Below are 19399 nucleotides of genomic sequence, written 5' to 3' on the forward strand. Positions count from 1 at the left end.
ACTGTTTTATAAAGGTTTAGCATAACTTCCTTGTTTTTGTACTCTATTAATAAACCTTTTTAATAGCCTTCTCGACTTATCCTGCAACCTTCAAACATTTGTGTACATATACTCTCAGGTCTCTCTGTTCCTACATCCCCTTTAAAATTGTACCATTTAGTTTATATTGCCTTTGAACTCCTTCTGCCTACCAAAATGCATCACTTCACACTTTTCTGTGTTAAATTTCATCTGCCATTTTACCAGTCTGTCTATGTCCTCCTGAAGTCTGTTACTATCTTCCTCATCGGTTACTACGGGGTCGATTTTCCCGAAGCTGTCAGGAAGAAGGCGGGACTACAACTTTCGGGTTTTAGACCCGCCTACTTCGAAGTCCGGCCAATCCGTGCGATGTTCCCTTGATTGACCTTGTTGAGCCCGCCTAGTGGGCTCAGCAGGCCAATTAAGGACCACCCGGCAACAGGTGACGTCACAGACTGAAATTTCATCTGTCAAGAGTTCCTGACAGATGAAATATCAGTGTTTCACAGCTGTTTGAAGCTGTCAAACACTGACAGTCTGAGTTCTGACATGAGTCCTTCTGCATAGACTCAGTTAGAACTCACATCGGCACTCAAAGCTGAAGGCTGTCACTTTTCACAGATCGCAGCCGTTCAGCTTTAAGTTCCGGTTGAGTGATGGGCTCCCGACGGCTGCAGGAAGAAAGGCTGTTAAGGTAAGTACAGGTACATAAAAGTTCTTTACACACTTTAAACACACCAAACACACTTACCTTTGCACTCATGCACCCTTCACTCACCTGAGCACCCCTCCAACTCCTTCAACCCGACGGCCCGCCTGCTCTAACCTGACGTGGTTTGGAGCCATCGGGAAACCTACACGAAACCCCTCAAAATAGGGATTAGGCTAAAAACTGCCTGTTAACTGCCTGTTAACTACCTGTTAACAGGCAGTTAATTGGCACTAATCCCTTCCCGCCTGGTTTCGGCGGGTCCCAGTGCGGGGCGGGTACCCGCCGCCCCTGAAAGTTCCGTGGAGCGGGGTTTTGGCTGGGATGGTATCGGGACCCCCAAATTCGGGATTTCCCTCCCCCCACATGCCTGAAACCCCGCCTGACGGCTCCACAAAAATCGACCCCTACATTTCTGAAATTTGTGTCATCTGCAAACTTTGAAATTATGCCCTGTATACCCATGTCCAGGTCATTAATATATATCAAAAAGAGCAGTGGTCCTAATACCGACCTCTGGGGGACATCACTGTATACTTCCCTCCAGTTTGAAAAACAACCGTTCACCATTACTCTCTGCTTTCTGTCCCTTAGCCAATTTTGTATCTATGTTGCCTTTGCTCCTTTAATCCTATGGCTTTCAACTTTTAAAGAGGTCACCATTTTGTCTGTATACAGAAGCCAAAATAGCATTGGCTCTTCCCATTGCTGCTTAACGCAAGTAAAAGCAAAGTTTAATCCATAAAACCTTACAAAGCAGTTTACCAAGGAGCACAAAGACAAATCTCCACCATTTTGATGTATGTGCTGCAGTTTGATTGGGCAGAGGTTGCATCATATAGGAGGTAAGTGGCTTTACAGATAACACTGGTCCATGTGATCTCCTGGACTGGTTGTGATCAGCTGAGGGGCGGAGAGAAATTTTCAAGAATGTTTTCCCTTATTGGCCCTGGGTTTTGCCTCTCCCAGGAGATTACATGGCCGCTGGGGAGTGGGAAGTGTCCAGTCATGCTGCTCCAGGCATCACGAGTGTGGGTCAGGCTTAATGGGCCAACTGGTATTTTCCTGCCTTTCAATTTTCTATGTTCATATGTAACTCTCCTGAGAGGATATCAGATCACCCACACTGGCCCCAACCATAACCTTCAAGACTGGAACTTGGGGCAGTGCATTCAAGAGGCCAGTCTGCAACTGGAAGAGGGAGGGGTTGCTGTGAGGGCTGGCAGAGGTAATCTAGAATCTTCCTGGGTAGATCATAAGATTAGCACGGTATACACAGCAGTATTCCTGGAATAGAAACATTCACAGAAAATTAAAAGCTGTTATTTGTAAGTCACGTGAGCATTGCTCCAAGCTTACAGCCATCTGGTATTCTCCATGCATAAATTGGTGCTTAATGCTACAGCTGCTGCCAGATGTTAATTCATGTATAGCAACAGGCCGAATCAAATCAGAGAAAGACAGACTTGCACAAGTAACAGTTAATCACCTGGAACCATCTGCAAGTGCTTCACGTTCCACGGCCCTGATTTTGGTTTGTGGCATACATTGGGAAGGCAGTGGGAGGAGGGCACGCAATGTCCGCCCGATATTGGCGAGAGACCCGAACCATTTCGATGGTTGGTCCTCATTTAAATGTAGTCGGCGAGCCGCCCACATGTTTCGAGCGCCAACAGACAGCTCGCCGTTTTTTGAGAGGGCGGGAAATCTGGCAGGTCAGACACTGAGCATTGGCCGGCAGCAGCAGCCGGCAGCAGCAGCTTAAAGGCAGAGAGGGCAGGGGGCGAGAGGGTGACAGAGGACATAATTCAAGGGGCAGAGGACAATGCATGATGGAGCATGGAGAGCAATTCAGGTAATCCTGAAGGCTCAAAACTGCTAAATCAGTAAAATTGTTAATATTCCCGGACCTGCCTCCAGAGATCCCTCTAACTTGTCACAAGCAGACAGAAAATTGGTGAATTTGATAACCTAATGCTAAGGTGGGCTGGTAAGTTACCCTGGACCTGGGTTTGAATCTAGCCCAGACTAATGCGATGAAAGTCTCCCCTCAGTTGGCAGCCAAGTCCTAGTGGTTATAAGTCCAATAGCACAAAAAGGTACATATTTTAATACTAATTCCCAATCTTAGGCAGGCCACAAGGATATCTGGCAAGAATTATGGGAAGGTCACACTTGGCGTAGTATGGGTTGCTTTTCTGGATCTGGCCTTTTCCTGCCCTGTACCACCCATGAACGGTGGGTGGGTTTATCATCGAGCGGGAATCTCGCTGGTGACAGCAAAAATGGCACTGGGGGTCTGAAGATGTCATAAGTCTCCAATTCTCTTGGAATAACGAGGCTCTGCCTGCTTCTGGCAGGATTGTTGGCCCAAATCAAGTCCCACTGCAAAATTCCATTGGCTGGGAAGTCGGAATTAACATTATTTTCAGTATTTTCAGCTTGCTCCCGCCCCCTTCACACTAAAAAAGGAGGCAATAGAGAGACAAAAATTATCCCCATGAATTACTTTGAAATGCAGTAACTTTTGTTATGTAACTAAATGCAGCAGCCATTTTGTGCCCCAGATCCCAAAGATAGCAATGAGCTGAATGGCCAGGCAATTTGTTTTTGATGGTTTTGGTTCAGGGAGGAATGCTGACCAGGGGAATTCCCTGCTCATCTTTGAGAAGCGACGTGAGATCTTTAACACCCGCCTGAGCCAGTGGAACAGACAGACAAGAACTTGGTTGAAAGGCTGACAATGCAGAATCCCCTCAGTCTAGATTAATTGCTCAAATCCCAGAGTGGAGCTTGAACCCACAACCTTCTGCTACCAACTGAGCCAAGCTGACAAGAAGAATCCACAAAGGCATGTTCCTACAGTGCAGATATTAAACATTAGTGGATGAAATAGTGTAGGGAGCACGTGCCCAAATTTTCAGTGTGTGCTCTCAGCCTGCCAAGATCTACCCCCATCACCACCCACCACCCCACCACTTCCTCCCCCCGCACTGAGAGTTACATTTCAAAAGTTATCCCTAAAAAGCCGACACATTTCTTAGTACCAATCCACATTTTCACAATGGTGGAAAACGTACTCCAAAAATAACAAATTCTATATTCATTGGGGTGAGGGATATTGGTGCTGAGAAGTTTTCCCTATTCAGTGGTAACAGCCAGCATTCCCAGCCTGGATTAAGCATAGATTGACATGGAGTGCAACTCCCTTTATTCAGCCCTAATTTTAGAAGAACAAGGCCTATCGCATCCTGTAGCTTGTGTCAAGTGACACTGTCAAGTCAGTGCTAAATTAATAACCTTTGCAGCTGACAGAGAAAACTTTCAACACATCCGTGCAAGTTAGATTTGAACCTAGGCCCGAGAGATGAAAGGCCTGTATCTAACGTACAATATGAACTACTCTCTTAGGAAAGCTTTTATGTCTCATAACTGAGTTAAACGCACCTTTTTTCAGGGGTGCAATAATATTCAGATTGCAAGTAATCTGTCTAAGATTCCATAGATTTAAATAGTACAGGTACAATTCTCCCCACCTTCAAACAACCCTTTAATAGCGGTAACCCAGGATTGTGATGTTATACGGGAACGGTAGCATAGTGGTTATGTTACTGGACTAGTTATCCAGAGGCCTGGAATAATGATCCAGTAGATGCGAGTCCAAATCCTACCATGGCAGCTCGGAAATTTACATTCAGTTAATTAAAAAAATCTGGAATAAAAAACTAGTATCAGTCATAGAACTATCAGATTGTCGTAAAAACCCATCTGGTTCACTAATATCCTTTAGGGAATCTGCTGTCCTTCCCTGGTCTGGCCTATATGTGACTCCAGACACACATCAATATGGTTGACTCTTACAAAAGCAAAATACTGGTTGACTCTTAACTGCCCTCTGAAATGGCCTAGCGAACTCAGTTGTAACAAATAGCTACAAAAAGCAATAATAAGAATAAAACCAGACAGACCAGCTGGCATCGAACTCGGCACCGGTACCAGCTTCAGACACAAAGGCACACCCAGCCCAGTCAACCCTGCAAAGTTCTCCTCACTAGCCGAGGCATAGAATATAAGAGCAGGGAGGTTATGATGGAGCTGTACAAAATGCTAGTTAGGCCACAGCTGGAATACTGTGTGCCTTGCCAACCTCCAACCCAGCACTAAGCTCATGGTCTACAGAGCAGCAGTGATACCTGCCCTCCTGTATGCCTCAGAGACATGGACCATGTACAGCAGGCACCTCAAAGCACTGGAGAGGTACCACCAACGCTGCCTCCGCAAGATCCTGCAAATCCATTGGCAGGATAGGCGCACCAACATCAGTGTTCTTGCTCAGGCCAACATCCCCAGCATCGAAGTTTTGACCATGCTCGATCAGCTCCGATGGATGGGTCACATTGTCCACATGCCCGATACGAGACTCTCAAAACAAGCGCTCTACTCGGAGCTCCGGCACAGCAAGAGAGCCACAGGTGGGCAGAGGAAACGCTTCAAGGACACCCTCAAAGCCTCCTTGAAAAAGTGCAACATCCCCACGGACACCTGGGAATCCCTGGCCCAAGACTGCACAAAGTGGAGGAGAAGCATCCGGGAAGGCGCCGAACACCCCGAGTCTCTCCGCTGGGAGCAAGCGGAAGCCAAGCGCAGGCAGCGCAAGGAGTGCACGTCAACCCAAGCACCCCACCCACTCGCCCCTTCAACCACCGTCTGCCCCAACTGTGACAGAGACTGTAGGTCCCGCATTGGACTCATCAGTCACCTGCAAACTCATTTTTAAAGTGGAAGCAAGTCATCCTTGGTTCTGAGGGACTGCCTAAGAAGAAGAAGAAGACTATGTGCAGTTCTGGTCGCCACACTATAGGAGGGATGTGATTGCATTGGAAAGGGTGCAGAGGAGATTCACCAGGATGTTACCTGGGCTGGAGCACTTCCGCTATGAACAGAGGCTGGACAGACTGGGGTTGTTTTCCTTAGAGCAGAGAAGGCTGAGGGGGGACCTGATTGAGGTGTACAAAATTATGAGGGGCATAGATAGGGTAGATAGAAAGGAACTTTTCCCCTTAGTAGAGGGGTCAATAACCAGGGGGCATAGTTTCAAGGTAAGGGGCAGGAGGTTTAGAGGGGATTTGAGGAAAAACTTTTTCACCCAGAGGGTGGTTGGAATCTAGAACTCACTGCCTGAAGGGGTGGCAGAGGCAGGAACCCTGACAACATTCAAGAAGCATTTAGATGAGCATTTGAAACACCATAGCATACAAGACTATGGACCAAGTGCTGAAAAATGGGATTAGAACAGACAGGGCTTGATGGACGGCGTGGACACGATGGGTCGAAAGGCCTCTTTCTGTGCTGTATAATTCTATGGCTGATGTCATGAATCTTATCATGGCTTATGAAGTAACACTGGGCAGCCAGCTGGTGGCGCCGTCCAAGGAGTATAAATACTCGGGCGTGGGCCCAGCTTGCTCAGGATGTTTCTGTAACCAAGAACTAGTGATGTAACTAGAAATCTCATTGTTTTGAAACAGTTAATTAAAGCCTTGTTTTATACTCAAACCAAGTGCTCAGTAGTCTTTTTACATCAACAATGACTAACATCTGGGGACTTGTGCCAAAATTGGGAGAGCTGTCCCACAGACTAGTCAAGCAACAGCCTGACATTGTCATACTCACAGAATCATACATTTCAGCCAATGCCCCAGACATCACCATCCCTGGGTATGTCCCGTCCCACCGGCAGGACAGACCCACCATAGGTGGCGGCACAGTGGTATACTGTCAGGAAGGAGTGGCCCTGGGAGTCCTCAACATTGACTCTGGACCCCATGAAGTCTTATGGCTTCAGGTCAAGAATGGGCAAGGAAACCTCCTGCTGATTACCACCTACCGCCCTCCCTCAGCTGATGAATCAGTACTCCTCCATGTTGAACACAACTTGGAAGAAGCACTGAGGGTAGCAAGGGCACAGAATGTACTCTGGGTGGGAGACTTCAATGTCTATCACCAAGAGTGGCTCAGTAGCACCACTACTGACCGAGCTGGCAGAATCATGAAGGACATAACTGACAGACTGTGCCTGCGACAGGTGTTGAGATAATCAACAGGATGGAAAAACATACTTGACCTCGTCCTCACCAACCTCCTGTCGCAGATGCATCTGTCCATGACAGCATTGGTAGCAGTGACCACCGCACAGTCCTTGTGGAGACAATATCTCGTCTTCACACTGAGAACACCCTCCATCGTGTTGTGTGGCACTACCACCGTGCTAAATGGGATAGATTCAGAACAGATCTAGCAGCTCAAAACTGGGCATCCATGAGGCACTGTGGATCATCAGCTGCAGCAGAATTGTATTCCACCACACTCTGTAACCTCATGGCCCGGCATATCCCTCACTCTATCAGTACCATCAAGCCAGGGGACCAACCCTAGTTCAATCAGGAGTACAGAAGCGCATGCCAGGAGCAGCAGCAGGCGTGCCTAAAAATGAGGTGCCAACCTGGGGAAGCTACAGCACAGGACTACATGCATGCTAAACAGTGGAAGCAGCATGCTATAGACAGAGCTAACCGATCCCACAATCAACGGATCAAATTAAAGCTCTGCAGTCCTACCACATCCAGTCGTGAATGGTGGTGGACCATTAAACAACTAACGGGAGGAGGATGAATATCCCCATCCTCAATGATGGTGGAGCCCAGCACGTGAGTGCAAAAGACAAGGCTGAAGTGTTTGCAACCATCTTCAGCCAGAAGTGCCAAGTGGATGATCCATATCGGCCTACTCCTGAGGTCCCCACCATCACAGAAGCCAGTCTTCAGCCAAATCGATTCACTCCACGTGATATCAAGAAATGGCTGAGCGCACTGGATACAGCAAAGGTTATGGGCCCCGACAACATCCCAGCTATTGTGCTGGAGACTTGTGCTCCAGAACTAGCCACGCCTCTAGCCAAGCTGTTCCAGTACAGCTACAATATTGGCATCTACCCAACAATGTGGAAAACTGCCCAGGTATGTCCTGTTCACAAAAAGCAGGACAAATCCAATCCGGCCAATTACCTCTCCGTCAGTCTACTCTCAACCATCAGCGAAGTGATGGAAGGCGTCATCGACAGTGCTATCAAGCAGCACTTTCTCACCAATGACCTGCTCACCGATGCTCAGTTTGGGTTCTGCCAAGACCACTCGGCTCCAGACCTCATTACAGCCTTGGTCCTAACATGGACAAAAGAGCTGAATTCCAGAGGTGAGGTGAGAGTCACTGCCCTTGACATCAAGGCAGCATTTGACCGAGTGTGGCATCAAGGAACCCTAGTAAAATTGAAGTCAATGGGAATCAGGGGGAAAACTCTCCACTGGCAGGAGTCATACCTAGCACAACGGGAGATGGTTGTGGTTGTTTGAGGTCAATCATCACAGCCCCAGGACATCGCTGCAAGAGTTCCTCAGGGCAGTGTCCTAGGCCTAACCATCTTTAACTGCTTCATCAATGACCTTCCCTCCATCATAAGGTCAGAAGTGGGATGTTCACTGATGATTGCACAGTGTTCAGTTCCATTCGCAACTCCTCAACAATTAAGCAGTCCATGCCCGCATGCAACAAGACCTGGACAACATTCAGACTTGGGCTGATAAGTGGCAAGTCACATTCGCACCACACAAGTGTCAGGCAATGACTTTCTCCAACAAGTGAGAGTCTAACCACTGTCCCTTGACATTCAACGGCATTACCATCGCCGAATTCCCCCACAAGCAACATCCTGGGGAGTCACCATTGATCAGAAACTTAATTGGACCACGTAAATAGTGTGGCCACAAGAGCAGGCCAGAGGCTGGGTATTCTGTGGTGAGTGTCTCACCTCCTGACTCCCTAAAGACTTTCAACCATCTACAAGGCACAAATCAGAAGTGTGATGGAATACTCTCCACTTGCCTGGACGAGTGCAGCTCCAGCAACACTGAACAAGCTCGACAGCATCCAGGACAAAGCAGTTCACTTGATTTGCACCCATCCACCACCGGCGTACCGTGGCCGCAGTGTGGACCATCTACAAGATGCACTGCAGCAACTTGCCAAGGCTTCTTTGACAGCACCACCCAAACCCGCAACCTCTACCACCTAGAAGGACAAGGGCAGCAGGCGCATGGGAACACCATCATCTGCAAATTCCCCTCCAAGTTACATACCATCCTGACTTGGAAATGTATCGCCGTTCCTTCATCGTTGCTGGATCAAAATCCTGGAACTCCCTCCCTAACAGCACTATGAGAGTACCTTCACCACACGGACTGCAGCGGTTCAAGGAGATGGCTCACCACCACCTTCTCAAGGGCAATTAGGGATGGCCAATAAATGCTGGCATTGCCAGCGACGCCCACATCCCATCAACGAAAAAAAAATACCGATTCTGACCATGTGGAAATATGTGGCACTCTTAATTTCGTGAACAGAATTAGATTTGAATGTATGTCAACACATACCTTTACACCTTCCTGCATGCAGTAGATCTGAAGAGCACTTACACCATCTGAGAAAGGTGTGATCTGGAGGTTAAAGGCAGGAGACCTTCTCTCCCTCTCCTGCAAATAGAAAGGGCATAAATAACAGATGGTGAAACATTCAGATTAATTCAGAAAAGCTGCATAAATCTACCTTGTCGTAGGTTGGTGCATTTGGTGAATTTATTTTTGTGGCTAACAAGGTGAGGACTGTCAGTACTGGGGAATGGAAAAGCTTTTGGAACCCAGCATCAATCCCTGTTAGTCCAGAGATAGCACAGCTAAGATGTAGAGTAAATCAACATAACAATAATTCATGCACTTCAGAGTAATTCATTGCAAATGAAGAGGTGTTTCCAAGAAATGTGATAAGGCTATATAAATGCCAGCCTTATTAGCACTATTGAGTCAGCTAGAGCAAGGATCATATCCCACACTAACAACAGCAACCTTTACTGCTCCAGCATGACATCTCCATTTCCTACATTAGCCATCACTACAAAATCTTCGAGGGAAATTGAGAAATGTCAGTGCCAATTATGACCAATTTTGTGCCTGCCAGGAAAACAGCTAATTTCATTCAGGATGCTTGGAACCGTCACAGACAGGACGATTTACTCCCATGGCTCTGGTCTGAGTTTACTCCAGACTTGGCTGAGGGGTGATGACACCTTACCCTTAAATGAAGCCTCCCCGCCTGGCTATACCTTCCACCACTTGCCCCACTCAGACCGCCGTGGTGGCAGTGTGGCTCTCATCACCAAATCACACCTTGGTCTGTTCCCCTGCTCCTCCGACACTTTCTGCTCCTTTGAGCATCTCACCTTATTCCACCCCTCTCACCTCTCATTTAAAATTCTCATTCTCTACCGCCCACCCAAGTACCATAAAAATTTTATTACCAAGATATCTTCACTGCTTTCCTCCCTCAACCTCTGCACTGAGCGACTTCTCATCCTCGGTGATTTCAACCTCCATCTCAATTAATCATGCTCTCTCTCCTCTGAGTTCATTAGTCTCCTATCCTCCTTTTACTCTCCCTTCATGTAAACACCCCAACCCATATTCACAGTCACCCCCTCGACCCTGCCATCTCTCGTGGCCTCACTACTCCCATCGTGTCAATTGCAGATAAGGCCATCTCTGACTACTTGCTCGTATCGCTCTCCACGCACATCTCCCCTTCCCCCACCCCACCTAACCCTACTTCCTTCCGTGTCCGCCCCTGGAAAAAACTCTCTCCCAACTCTCTTATAACTGCACTTATGAAATCTGAACTGTCCAGCCTTTGGCCCTCCATTCACCATGGCATTTTTGCAGCTACTGATCTGCTCAACCACACCCTCGCCACAACTTTTGATGCCCTAGTCCCTACTAAAACAATTACTCTCACCCTGGCCAATCCCCCTGGTACAGTCCTCATCTTCACTCTCTTAAGTCCAAGGGACGCAGACTTGAACGGATATGGCGGACAACTGGTTTAGCCATTCACTGCCAGATCTGGCTGGAGCACATAAAGCATTATTGGGTCCTGCTCTCGACTGCCAAAATTGCTCACAATTCCAGAATCATTCTGGAATGCAAAGATAAACCCCGGCTTTTATTCTCCACTGCTAACCATCTTCTTAAACCCGTCTCCCCTGTCTCCTCCACCCTCACCTCCGACAACAAGTGTGAGGAGCTCATGGACTTCTTTGTCTCTAAGATTGAGACCATCCATTCAGCTGCCTCTGCCACTTCCCTTCCTTCCCCTAGCCCACCGGGCCAAACTTCCTCTAAGGTTCCCCCCTACCCTAGCCCTGAACTCACATCTTTCTGCAGTTTCTCTCCGATCTCCCTTCATGATGTCTCTGCACTCATCTTGTCCATGAGATCAACTTCCTGCTCCCTCGACCCTATTCCCAACAAACTGCTGACTACCCAACTTCCTTTACTGGCTCCCATGTTAGCTGACATTATTAACGGTTCTCTCTCCTCAGGTAATGTCCCCCTCACCCTCAAATCTGCCGTCATCACCCCTCACCTCAAAAAACACAACCCTTGACCCCTGCGTCCTTGCAAACTACCGCCCCATCTCCAACCTCCCTTTCCTCTCCAAAGTCTTTGAATGTGTTGTTGCCTCCCAAATTCGTGCCCATCTTTCCCGCAACTCCATGTTTGAATCTTTCCAATCAGGTTTCCGCCCTTGCCACAGTACGGAAACGGCTCTCATCAAAGTGACAAATAACATCCTTCGTGACTCTGACAAAGGTAAACTATCCCTCCTCGTCCTTCTTGACTTGTCTGCAGGCTTTGACACGGTTGACCACTCCATCTTTCTCCAACACCTCTCCACCGTTGTCCAGCTGGGTGGGACTGCACTCGCCTGGTTCCATTCTTACTTGTCTAATCTTAGTCAGAGAATCACCTGCAACGGCTTCTCTTCCCACTCCCGCATCGTTACATCTGGTGTCCCCCAAGGATCTATGCTTGGCCCCTTCCTATTTCTCATCTACATGTTGCCCCTTGGCGACATCATCCGAAAACACAGCGTCAGTTTCCACGTGTATGCTGACAACACCCAACTCTACCTCATCACCACTTCTCTCGACCCCTCCACGGACTCTAAATTGTCAGACTGCTTGTCCAACATCCAGTTCTGGATGAGAAGAAATTTTCTCCAATTAAATAGTGCGAAGACCGAAGCTATTGTTTTCGGTCCCCACCACAAACTCCGTTCCCTAGCCACTGACTCCATCCCTCTCCCTAACATTTGTCTGAGGCTGAACCACATTGTTCGCAACCTTGGTGTAATTTTGACCCTGAAATGAGCTTCTGACCACATATCCGCGGCATAACTAAGACCGCCTATTTCCACCTCTGTAACATCGCCCGTCTCCCCCTTGCCTCAGCTCATCCGCTGCTGAAACCCTCATCCATGCCTTTGTTACCTCTAGATTTGACTATTCCAATGCACTCCTGGCTGGCCTTCCACATTCTACCCTACTTGAGATCATCCAAAACTTAGCTGCCCGTGTCCTAACTCGCACCAAGTCCCGTTCACCCATCAACTCTGTGCTCGCTGACCTACATTGGCTCCTGGTTAAACAACGCCTTGATTTCAAAATTCTCATCCTTGTTTTCAAATCCCTCTATGGCCTCGCCCCTCCCTATCTCTGTAATCTTGTCTAGCCCCACCACCCCCGAGATATCGGCGCTCCTCTAATTCTGCCCTCTTGAGCATCCCTGATTATAATCGCTCAACCATTGGTGACTGTGTAGGAAACGTGCAAACACTTTGCGCACAGCAAGGTCCCACAAACAGCAATATGATAATGACCAGATCATCTATTTTTAGGTATACTTCTGCATTCAGTGCATTTCACAATTTTGTGCCAGTGGTTGAAGATTTGCATACTCGAAGTACATGCTGGGAATGCAGCATGGAGGTCAGCGGACCCTGCAGGATTTCTTACACGACACTTAAATTCCCAAAATATGTACACTGAACAAATGAAGCTCCATCTCTGGAGTGGGAATTCATAAAATTTATCCTTATCACATAGAATTTACACCAGAGAAACAGGCCATTTGGCCCAATGGGTCAAAATCCTGGAACTCCCTCCCTAACAGCACTGTGGGAGTACCTTCACCACACAGACTGCAGCGGTTCAAGAAGGCGGCTCACCACCACCTTCTCAAGCGCAATTAGGGATGGGCACTAGATGCTGGCCTTGCCAGTGATGCCCGTATCCCGTGAATCAATAAATAAAAAAATTCTGAGGATAGATTGCACAAACTTGAATTGCGACCCAGCGACGATGAAGGGTCGGCGATATACTTCCAAGTCAGGATGGTGTGTAACTTGGAGGGGAACTTGGAGATGCTGGTGTTTCCATGCAGCTGCTGCCCTTGTCCTTCTAGGTGGTAGAGGTCGCGGGTTTGGGAGGTGCTGCCGATGAAGCCTTGGCGAGTTGCTGCAGTGCATCTTGTAGATGGTACACACTGCAGCCACAGTACGCCGGTGGTGAAGCGAGTGAATGTTTAAGGTGGTGGATGGGGTGCCAATCAAGCGGGCTGCTTTGTCCTGGATGGTGTCGAGCTTATTGAGCGTTGTTTGCATTTCCTTGACTGTAGAAGATTAAGGGGTGATCTGATCGTGGTGTTTAAAATGTTAAAAGAATGTGATGGGGTAAATACAGAGAAACTATTTCCTCTGGTGGGGGAATCAAGAACAAGGGGCAAAACCTTAAAATTAGAGCTGGGTCATTCAGGATGGAATTCATGAAGCACTTTTTCACACAAAGGCTCTCTCCCCCAGAAGACAATTGGAGCTTTCCAGACTGAGAGCGATAGCTTTTTGTTAGGTAAGGGTATCAAGGAAATAGAGCAAAAGCAGGAAAATGGAGCTGAGGTGATGATCAGCCATGATCTCATTGAATGGTAGAGCAGGTTCAATGGGCTGAATGGCCTACTCCTGTTCCTAATGTTCTTATTTGAGATTTCTTTTATTTTTTAGCTCTGTCCTGTCAGTTGATTCTTCCCATGAAACATTAACTGTAAAATCCTCTCTAATGTTATATAACCTATCACACAGCTTTCTATTGCAATGTCATCTTACCTCTAGTTCCAGAATGCGAAATTCTAACAGCTCATTCTGATCCCGAGAGTCCTGAACTTCCTGTTGCAGCCGGTTTACTTCTGCATCCAATTTCTCAATCTGTAAGACATGACGTTGAAAAATAAAATGCAACAACCGTCCATTACAAATCTGGTCTCTGCTCACTGGTTAGTTAAAGGGGCAGCACCTTCATGAAAATGGCTTTGGCAAGCTTTCCTTTGTGTGCTTACAGAAATAAAATTCAATGAGGTAGATTACATCAAAACTGCATACAGTTCTGGGTGCCATATTATAAAAAGGATATAGAGGCATTGGAGAGGGTGCAGAGAAGATTTACAAGGATAATACCAGAAATGCGAGGGTATACATATCAGGAAAGGATGAACAGGCTGGTTCTCTTTTCTCTTGAAAAAAGAAGGCTGAGGGGTGACCTATTAGATGTCTTTCAAATTATGAAAGGTTTTGATAGAGTAGATGCAGAGAGTGTTTCCACTTGTGGGGAAGAATATAACTAGAGGCCATTAATATAAGATAGTCACCAAGAAATCAAATAGGGAATTCAGAAGAAACTTCTTTAAACAGAGAGTGGTGAGAATGTGGAACTCGCTACCACGGGGAGTAGTTGAGGCAAATAGTATAGATGCATTTAAGGGGAGGTTAGATAAGGATATGAGGAAGAAGGGAATAGAGGGTTATGCAGATAGGGTTAGATGAGGAAAGACGGGAGGAGGCGCGAGTGGACTATAAATGCCGGCATGGACTGGTTGGGCTGAATGGCCTGTTTCTGTGCCGTATATCCTATGTAATCCTATGTAAAACGTACATCATGTCACTTGTGCAATGATCCATTCCAATCGAAGTGATGCACATCTCTTTATTACGTCCGTGAATGATTGAGACACGGACAGCAGGAGTTCAACAAAACAAGTCTTTGCTGATGGAAGTCAATAGTGAAACTGAAAACAACAGAGGCTCACTAGCGCCTTTTATACAGGGGTGGTCACTGCCGGTACTGCAGTCTGAGACCAGTTATTCTCTTAAAAGTACATACACAACAATTCCTCCCCTTTTAGATAAACAGTACATAACATTCATTTAACAACTAAAAGATAACTAATTACAATCACAATTACGGTTGCTAGATACATTGGTTAAGTTTAAGCAATTATAAGTTCAGTCTTTGAGGAGGCTTCCTGATTCTGTCTGGATAACGCCTCTTTGGGGTATCAGGTTCTTCTGGTAATGTTGAGTCGGGATCAATGTCGTTGTTTGGTTCATCTGCTTCCAATATTACCGGTTCTGCGGTAGCTGCAATTGGAACGTCGATTTCATTACCAGGTGTATCAGATCGTGGTGTGGAGTTGACGTTTTCCAGTGACTCTAGAATCTGGTCAGCATGGCGTCTTACAATGCTCGCCCCAACGTCCACGGTATACATGAGAGGTCCTTGTCGTGTACAAATCGTTCCTGGCTGCCATTTCTCAGTGCGGTAGTCCCGGCCCAAAACTGGTTGAACTATCTTAAAACTCCTGGTCGGCCTTTCATTCATACTCTGACACTGCCTGTTCTCCACATCTCTTCGGACGTTTGGCTTAACCAAATCCAAGCGGCATCGTAGTCTTCGATTGAAGAACATCATGGCTGGAGTTTGGTTGGTAACCGCATGTGTCGCATTCCGGTAGGCAAACAAGAAGTTGTCCACCTTGTGTTGTAGGGGTATATCTTCATTACACATTGCCTTGATAGCCTTCTTGAATGTTTGGACAAACCTCTCGGCCAATCCATTAGTGGCTGGATGATATGGGGTAGATGTGTAATGCTTAACACCATTGTTCTTTAAGAACCTCCGGAACTCTTCAGACACAAACTGTGGTCCATTGTCAGAGCAAATCTGTTCAGGTAGCCCATTCCTGGCGAATGTGGTTCGTAAAACTGTGATAGTTTTTTCCGTGGTGGTTGAGGACATTTTTATTACCTCTGGCCACTTTGAATGTGCATCCACCGCAATTAAAAACATCGAGTCCATGAAGGGACCAGCAAAATCAATGTGCACCCTTTGCCATGGAGATGAGGGCCACTCCCATGGATGCAGAGGAGCTTGTGGTGGGGCGTTTTGGACCTTCTGGCATCTTGCACAGCTCTTGGTCATCTCTTCGATTTCTCTATCGATTCCCGGCCACCACACAAACGCTCTGGCTAAGTTCTTCATTCTTACCCCACCCAGATGACCCTCATGAAGCTTATTGAGCACTCTATCCGTCAACTTAGGTGGAATTACTACTCTGGATCCACACATCAAGGTTCCTCTGCACACTGACAGCTGTTCTCTTCTCGGCGAGAATGCTGGCAGCAGTGGTTCGCCATGTGCTGGCCATCCCTTCACTGTTAAATCATAGACCCGTGATAGTGTCGGGTCATTCCGTGTTTCCTTTTCTATGTTTGCATTCGTCACAGGGAGACATTCGACTATGGTCGAGTGGAATAACTCCATTGGATCCACTGCAAGGTCTTCTTCTTCCACCGTCGGCAACGGTAGGCGTGACAATCCATCAGCATTTCCATGCTGTTTAGTTCCTTTGTACTCGATGTCATATTGGTGTGCCCCTAGGAAAAGGGACCACTGTTGTGTCTGAGTGTCCCAGATATGCTTATTCTAAATCACTGGACACAGACAACAAGAATAACTTAAACAGGTCTTTACTAATCGAAGGTCAGGGCTGAACTGCTTAGCAAATTACTACACAGAGTTTATATACCGGTGTGGTCACCACCAGTACTACAATATACAGTAGCCAAGAGAAAGTAGTCCATCTCTTAAGGTGGTACAGGTTACATACACCACAATTCCTCCCTTTTTAGCTTAACAGTGTACATCCCAATTTAAACATAACATGGATAACATATATACAGCTTCATGCAAAACTGTTCAAAGATTCAGTCTCTGAGGAGGCCTCCTGGTCCGAGTTGGATAACGCCTTTCAGGGGTCTCTGATTCTCGTTGCTGGGTTGACTCATCTAGTTGATCTCTTATGGATTGGACATCATCAGGTACATTGGCGTCTGAGGTAGATGCTTCAGGTTCACTAACTTCTTCTACTGGTGTCCCTGTCGTAGTCATGGGTTCGACCCTTGTTCTCGATTCTACAAGTTGGTCAGCATGACGTCGTATTACGTTTTCACCAATATCCACCGTGTACATCAGGGGTCCTTGTCTGGCACGAATTGTTCCAGATTGCCATTTCTCATTCTTATAGTCCCGGGCTAACACTGGTTGTCCTATTTCGAAACTCCGAGTGGTCTTGTTATTTATATGCTGGAACTGTTTGTTTTCGACTTCCCTCCGCACATTTGGTTTTAACAAGTCCAACCTGGACTGCAACCTCCTGTTATAGAACATCATGGCAGGGCTTTGATTTGTCACTGCATGAGTGGCGTTTCGATATGCCATTAGGAAATTGTCCACCTTGTGTTGTAGTGGAATCTGGTCTTCGCTCATGGCCTTTATCGCCTTTTTGAACGTTTGTACAAATCTCTCGGCCAACCCATTTGTAGCCGGATGATATGGGGCAGAGGTATAATGTTTCACCCCATTCTTCTTCATGAATTTCTGGAATTCTTCTGACACGAACTGCGGTCCGTTGTCTGAACATATTTGTTCTGGCAATCCATTTCTTGCGAATATCGTTCTTAGAACTGCGATCGTCTTTTCCGAGGTAGTGGTCGCCATCTTAATCACTTCTGGCCATTTAGAATGTGCGTCTACCGCAATTAAAAACATGGAGTCCATGAATGGACCTGCGAAGTCAATATGTACACGTTGCCATGGGGTTGAAGGCCATTCCCATGGATGCAGCGGTGCAATTGGAGGTGCATTTTGAACTTTTTGGCACCCTGAGCAGCTTTTAGTCAGATCCTCTATTTGTTGGTCGATACCTGGCCACCACACATAAGCCCTAGCAAGGCTTTTCATCTTGACTCCCCCCAGATGACCTTCATGCAGTTCCTTTAGAGCTCTCTCCCTTAATTTAGGAGGAATAATCACCCTTGTTCCATACATCAATGTTCCTTGACAGACGGACAGCTGTTCTCGTCTGGCTGAGAATGCCGGTAACAGTGGTTCACCATGAGCTGGCCATCCTTTCACTGTCAATTCGTAGACCCGAGACAGTGTCGGGTCGTTCCTGGTTTCTCTCTCAATACTTGCATTGGTGACTGGTAAGCATTCGATGATGGTCGCGTGAAATAACTCAACAGGGTCAACTGTCGGTGCCTCTTCCGCTGTAGGTAGTAGCAGGCGCGACAGCCCATCAGCATTACCATGTTGCTTTGTACCTTTGAATTCGATCTGATATTGATGTGCCCCTAGGAAAAGGGACCATCTCTGGAGCCTCTGCGCTGTCATCACCGAAACACCCTTCTTAGGGTTAAAAATGGAAACCAACGGCTGGTGGTCTGTCAGCAGCGTAAACTTTTGCCCTTGCAGGTAATGATTAAATTTTTTTACTCCCCACACAAGGCTGAGAGCCTCCCTATCTATCTGAGCAAAGTTGCGCTCAGCGGAGGTCAATGATCTGGATGCGAATGCGACTGGTCTTTCCAAGCCATTTGGCAACTTATGTGAGAGCACTGCCCCAATACCATATGGAGAAGCATCACAAGCTAAACGAATAGGCAGCGTTGGGTTAAAGTGAGCCAACACTTCCTTAGAGGTGATCAATGCCTTGCTTTTGTGAAAGGCCCGCTTACAGTCCTCGCTCCACTTCCATGGCACTCCCTTCTGCAAAAGAGCGTTCAGCGGGTGTAGCACCGTGGATAAATTTGGCAGAAACTTATGGTAATAGTTAATCAACCCTAGGAACGACATCAACTGGGATACATTTTCCGGAGCGGGAGCCTTCACAACAGCTTCGATCTTGTCAGGTGACTTGTGAAGCCCCTCCTGGTCAATGACGTGACCACAGTATGAGATTTGCTTCTGAAAGAACTCACATTTCTGGCGATTAACTCGAAGTCCATATTCTTTCAATCTGGTGAGCACCTGTTCCAAATTTGTAAGGTGTTCCTCATCATCATCTCCTGTAATCAGAATGTCGTCCAGGTAGCATTGTGTGCCTGGAATTCCCTGTAATACCTGCTCCATGGCCCTTTGCCAAATCGTTGGAGCCGATGCCACTCCAAAAACCAGTCTATTATACTGATATAAGCCCTTATGCGTGTTGATCGTGAGATACTGGCGTGACGCTTCATCAACTTCCATCTGTAAGTACGCCTGCGCCAGGTCTATCTTGGTGAAGTGTTTCCCGCCAGACAACGAAGCGAAGATATCCTCAATCCGTGGAAGCGGATATTGCACCGTGTGAAGCACCGGATTAACAGTGATCTTGAAATCGCCACAGATGCGAACCTTCCCCGGTTCCCCCGGCTTGTTACTCGATGAACGCTTCATGACGGGAACAATGGGCGTAGCCCATTCACTCCAGCCCACCTTTGACAGTACTCCGGAACGTTCTAGTCCCTCCAGCTCAGCTTCCACAGCAGGTCGTATCGCATAAGGTACCGGTCTAG

General features: G+C 47.1%; 1 protein-coding gene across 2 annotated transcripts in view; it reads right to left on the reverse strand.

The window, feature by feature from the left end:
- The window catches only part of jakmip2 (janus kinase and microtubule interacting protein 2), a 439655-nt gene that overhangs the window by 81333 nt on the left and 338923 nt on the right, over positions 1–19399 (reverse strand). For both annotated transcript variants that reach the window (XM_085995146.1, XM_085995144.1), the window contains exons 14-15: positions 13835–13933; positions 9217–9315 (exon numbers count right to left, since the gene is read on the reverse strand). In XM_085995146.1, the coding sequence (XP_085851272.1) occupies positions 9217–9315; positions 13835–13933 (198 nt within the window). The remainder of the gene's footprint in view (positions 1–9216; positions 9316–13834; positions 13934–19399) is intronic.

Source organism: Somniosus microcephalus, chromosome 8, assembly GCF_052327205.1.
Source record: "Somniosus microcephalus isolate GS21.2 chromosome 8, FLI_Smic_1.0, whole genome shotgun sequence".
Classification (NCBI taxonomy): domain Eukaryota; kingdom Metazoa; phylum Chordata; class Chondrichthyes; order Squaliformes; family Somniosidae; genus Somniosus; species Somniosus microcephalus.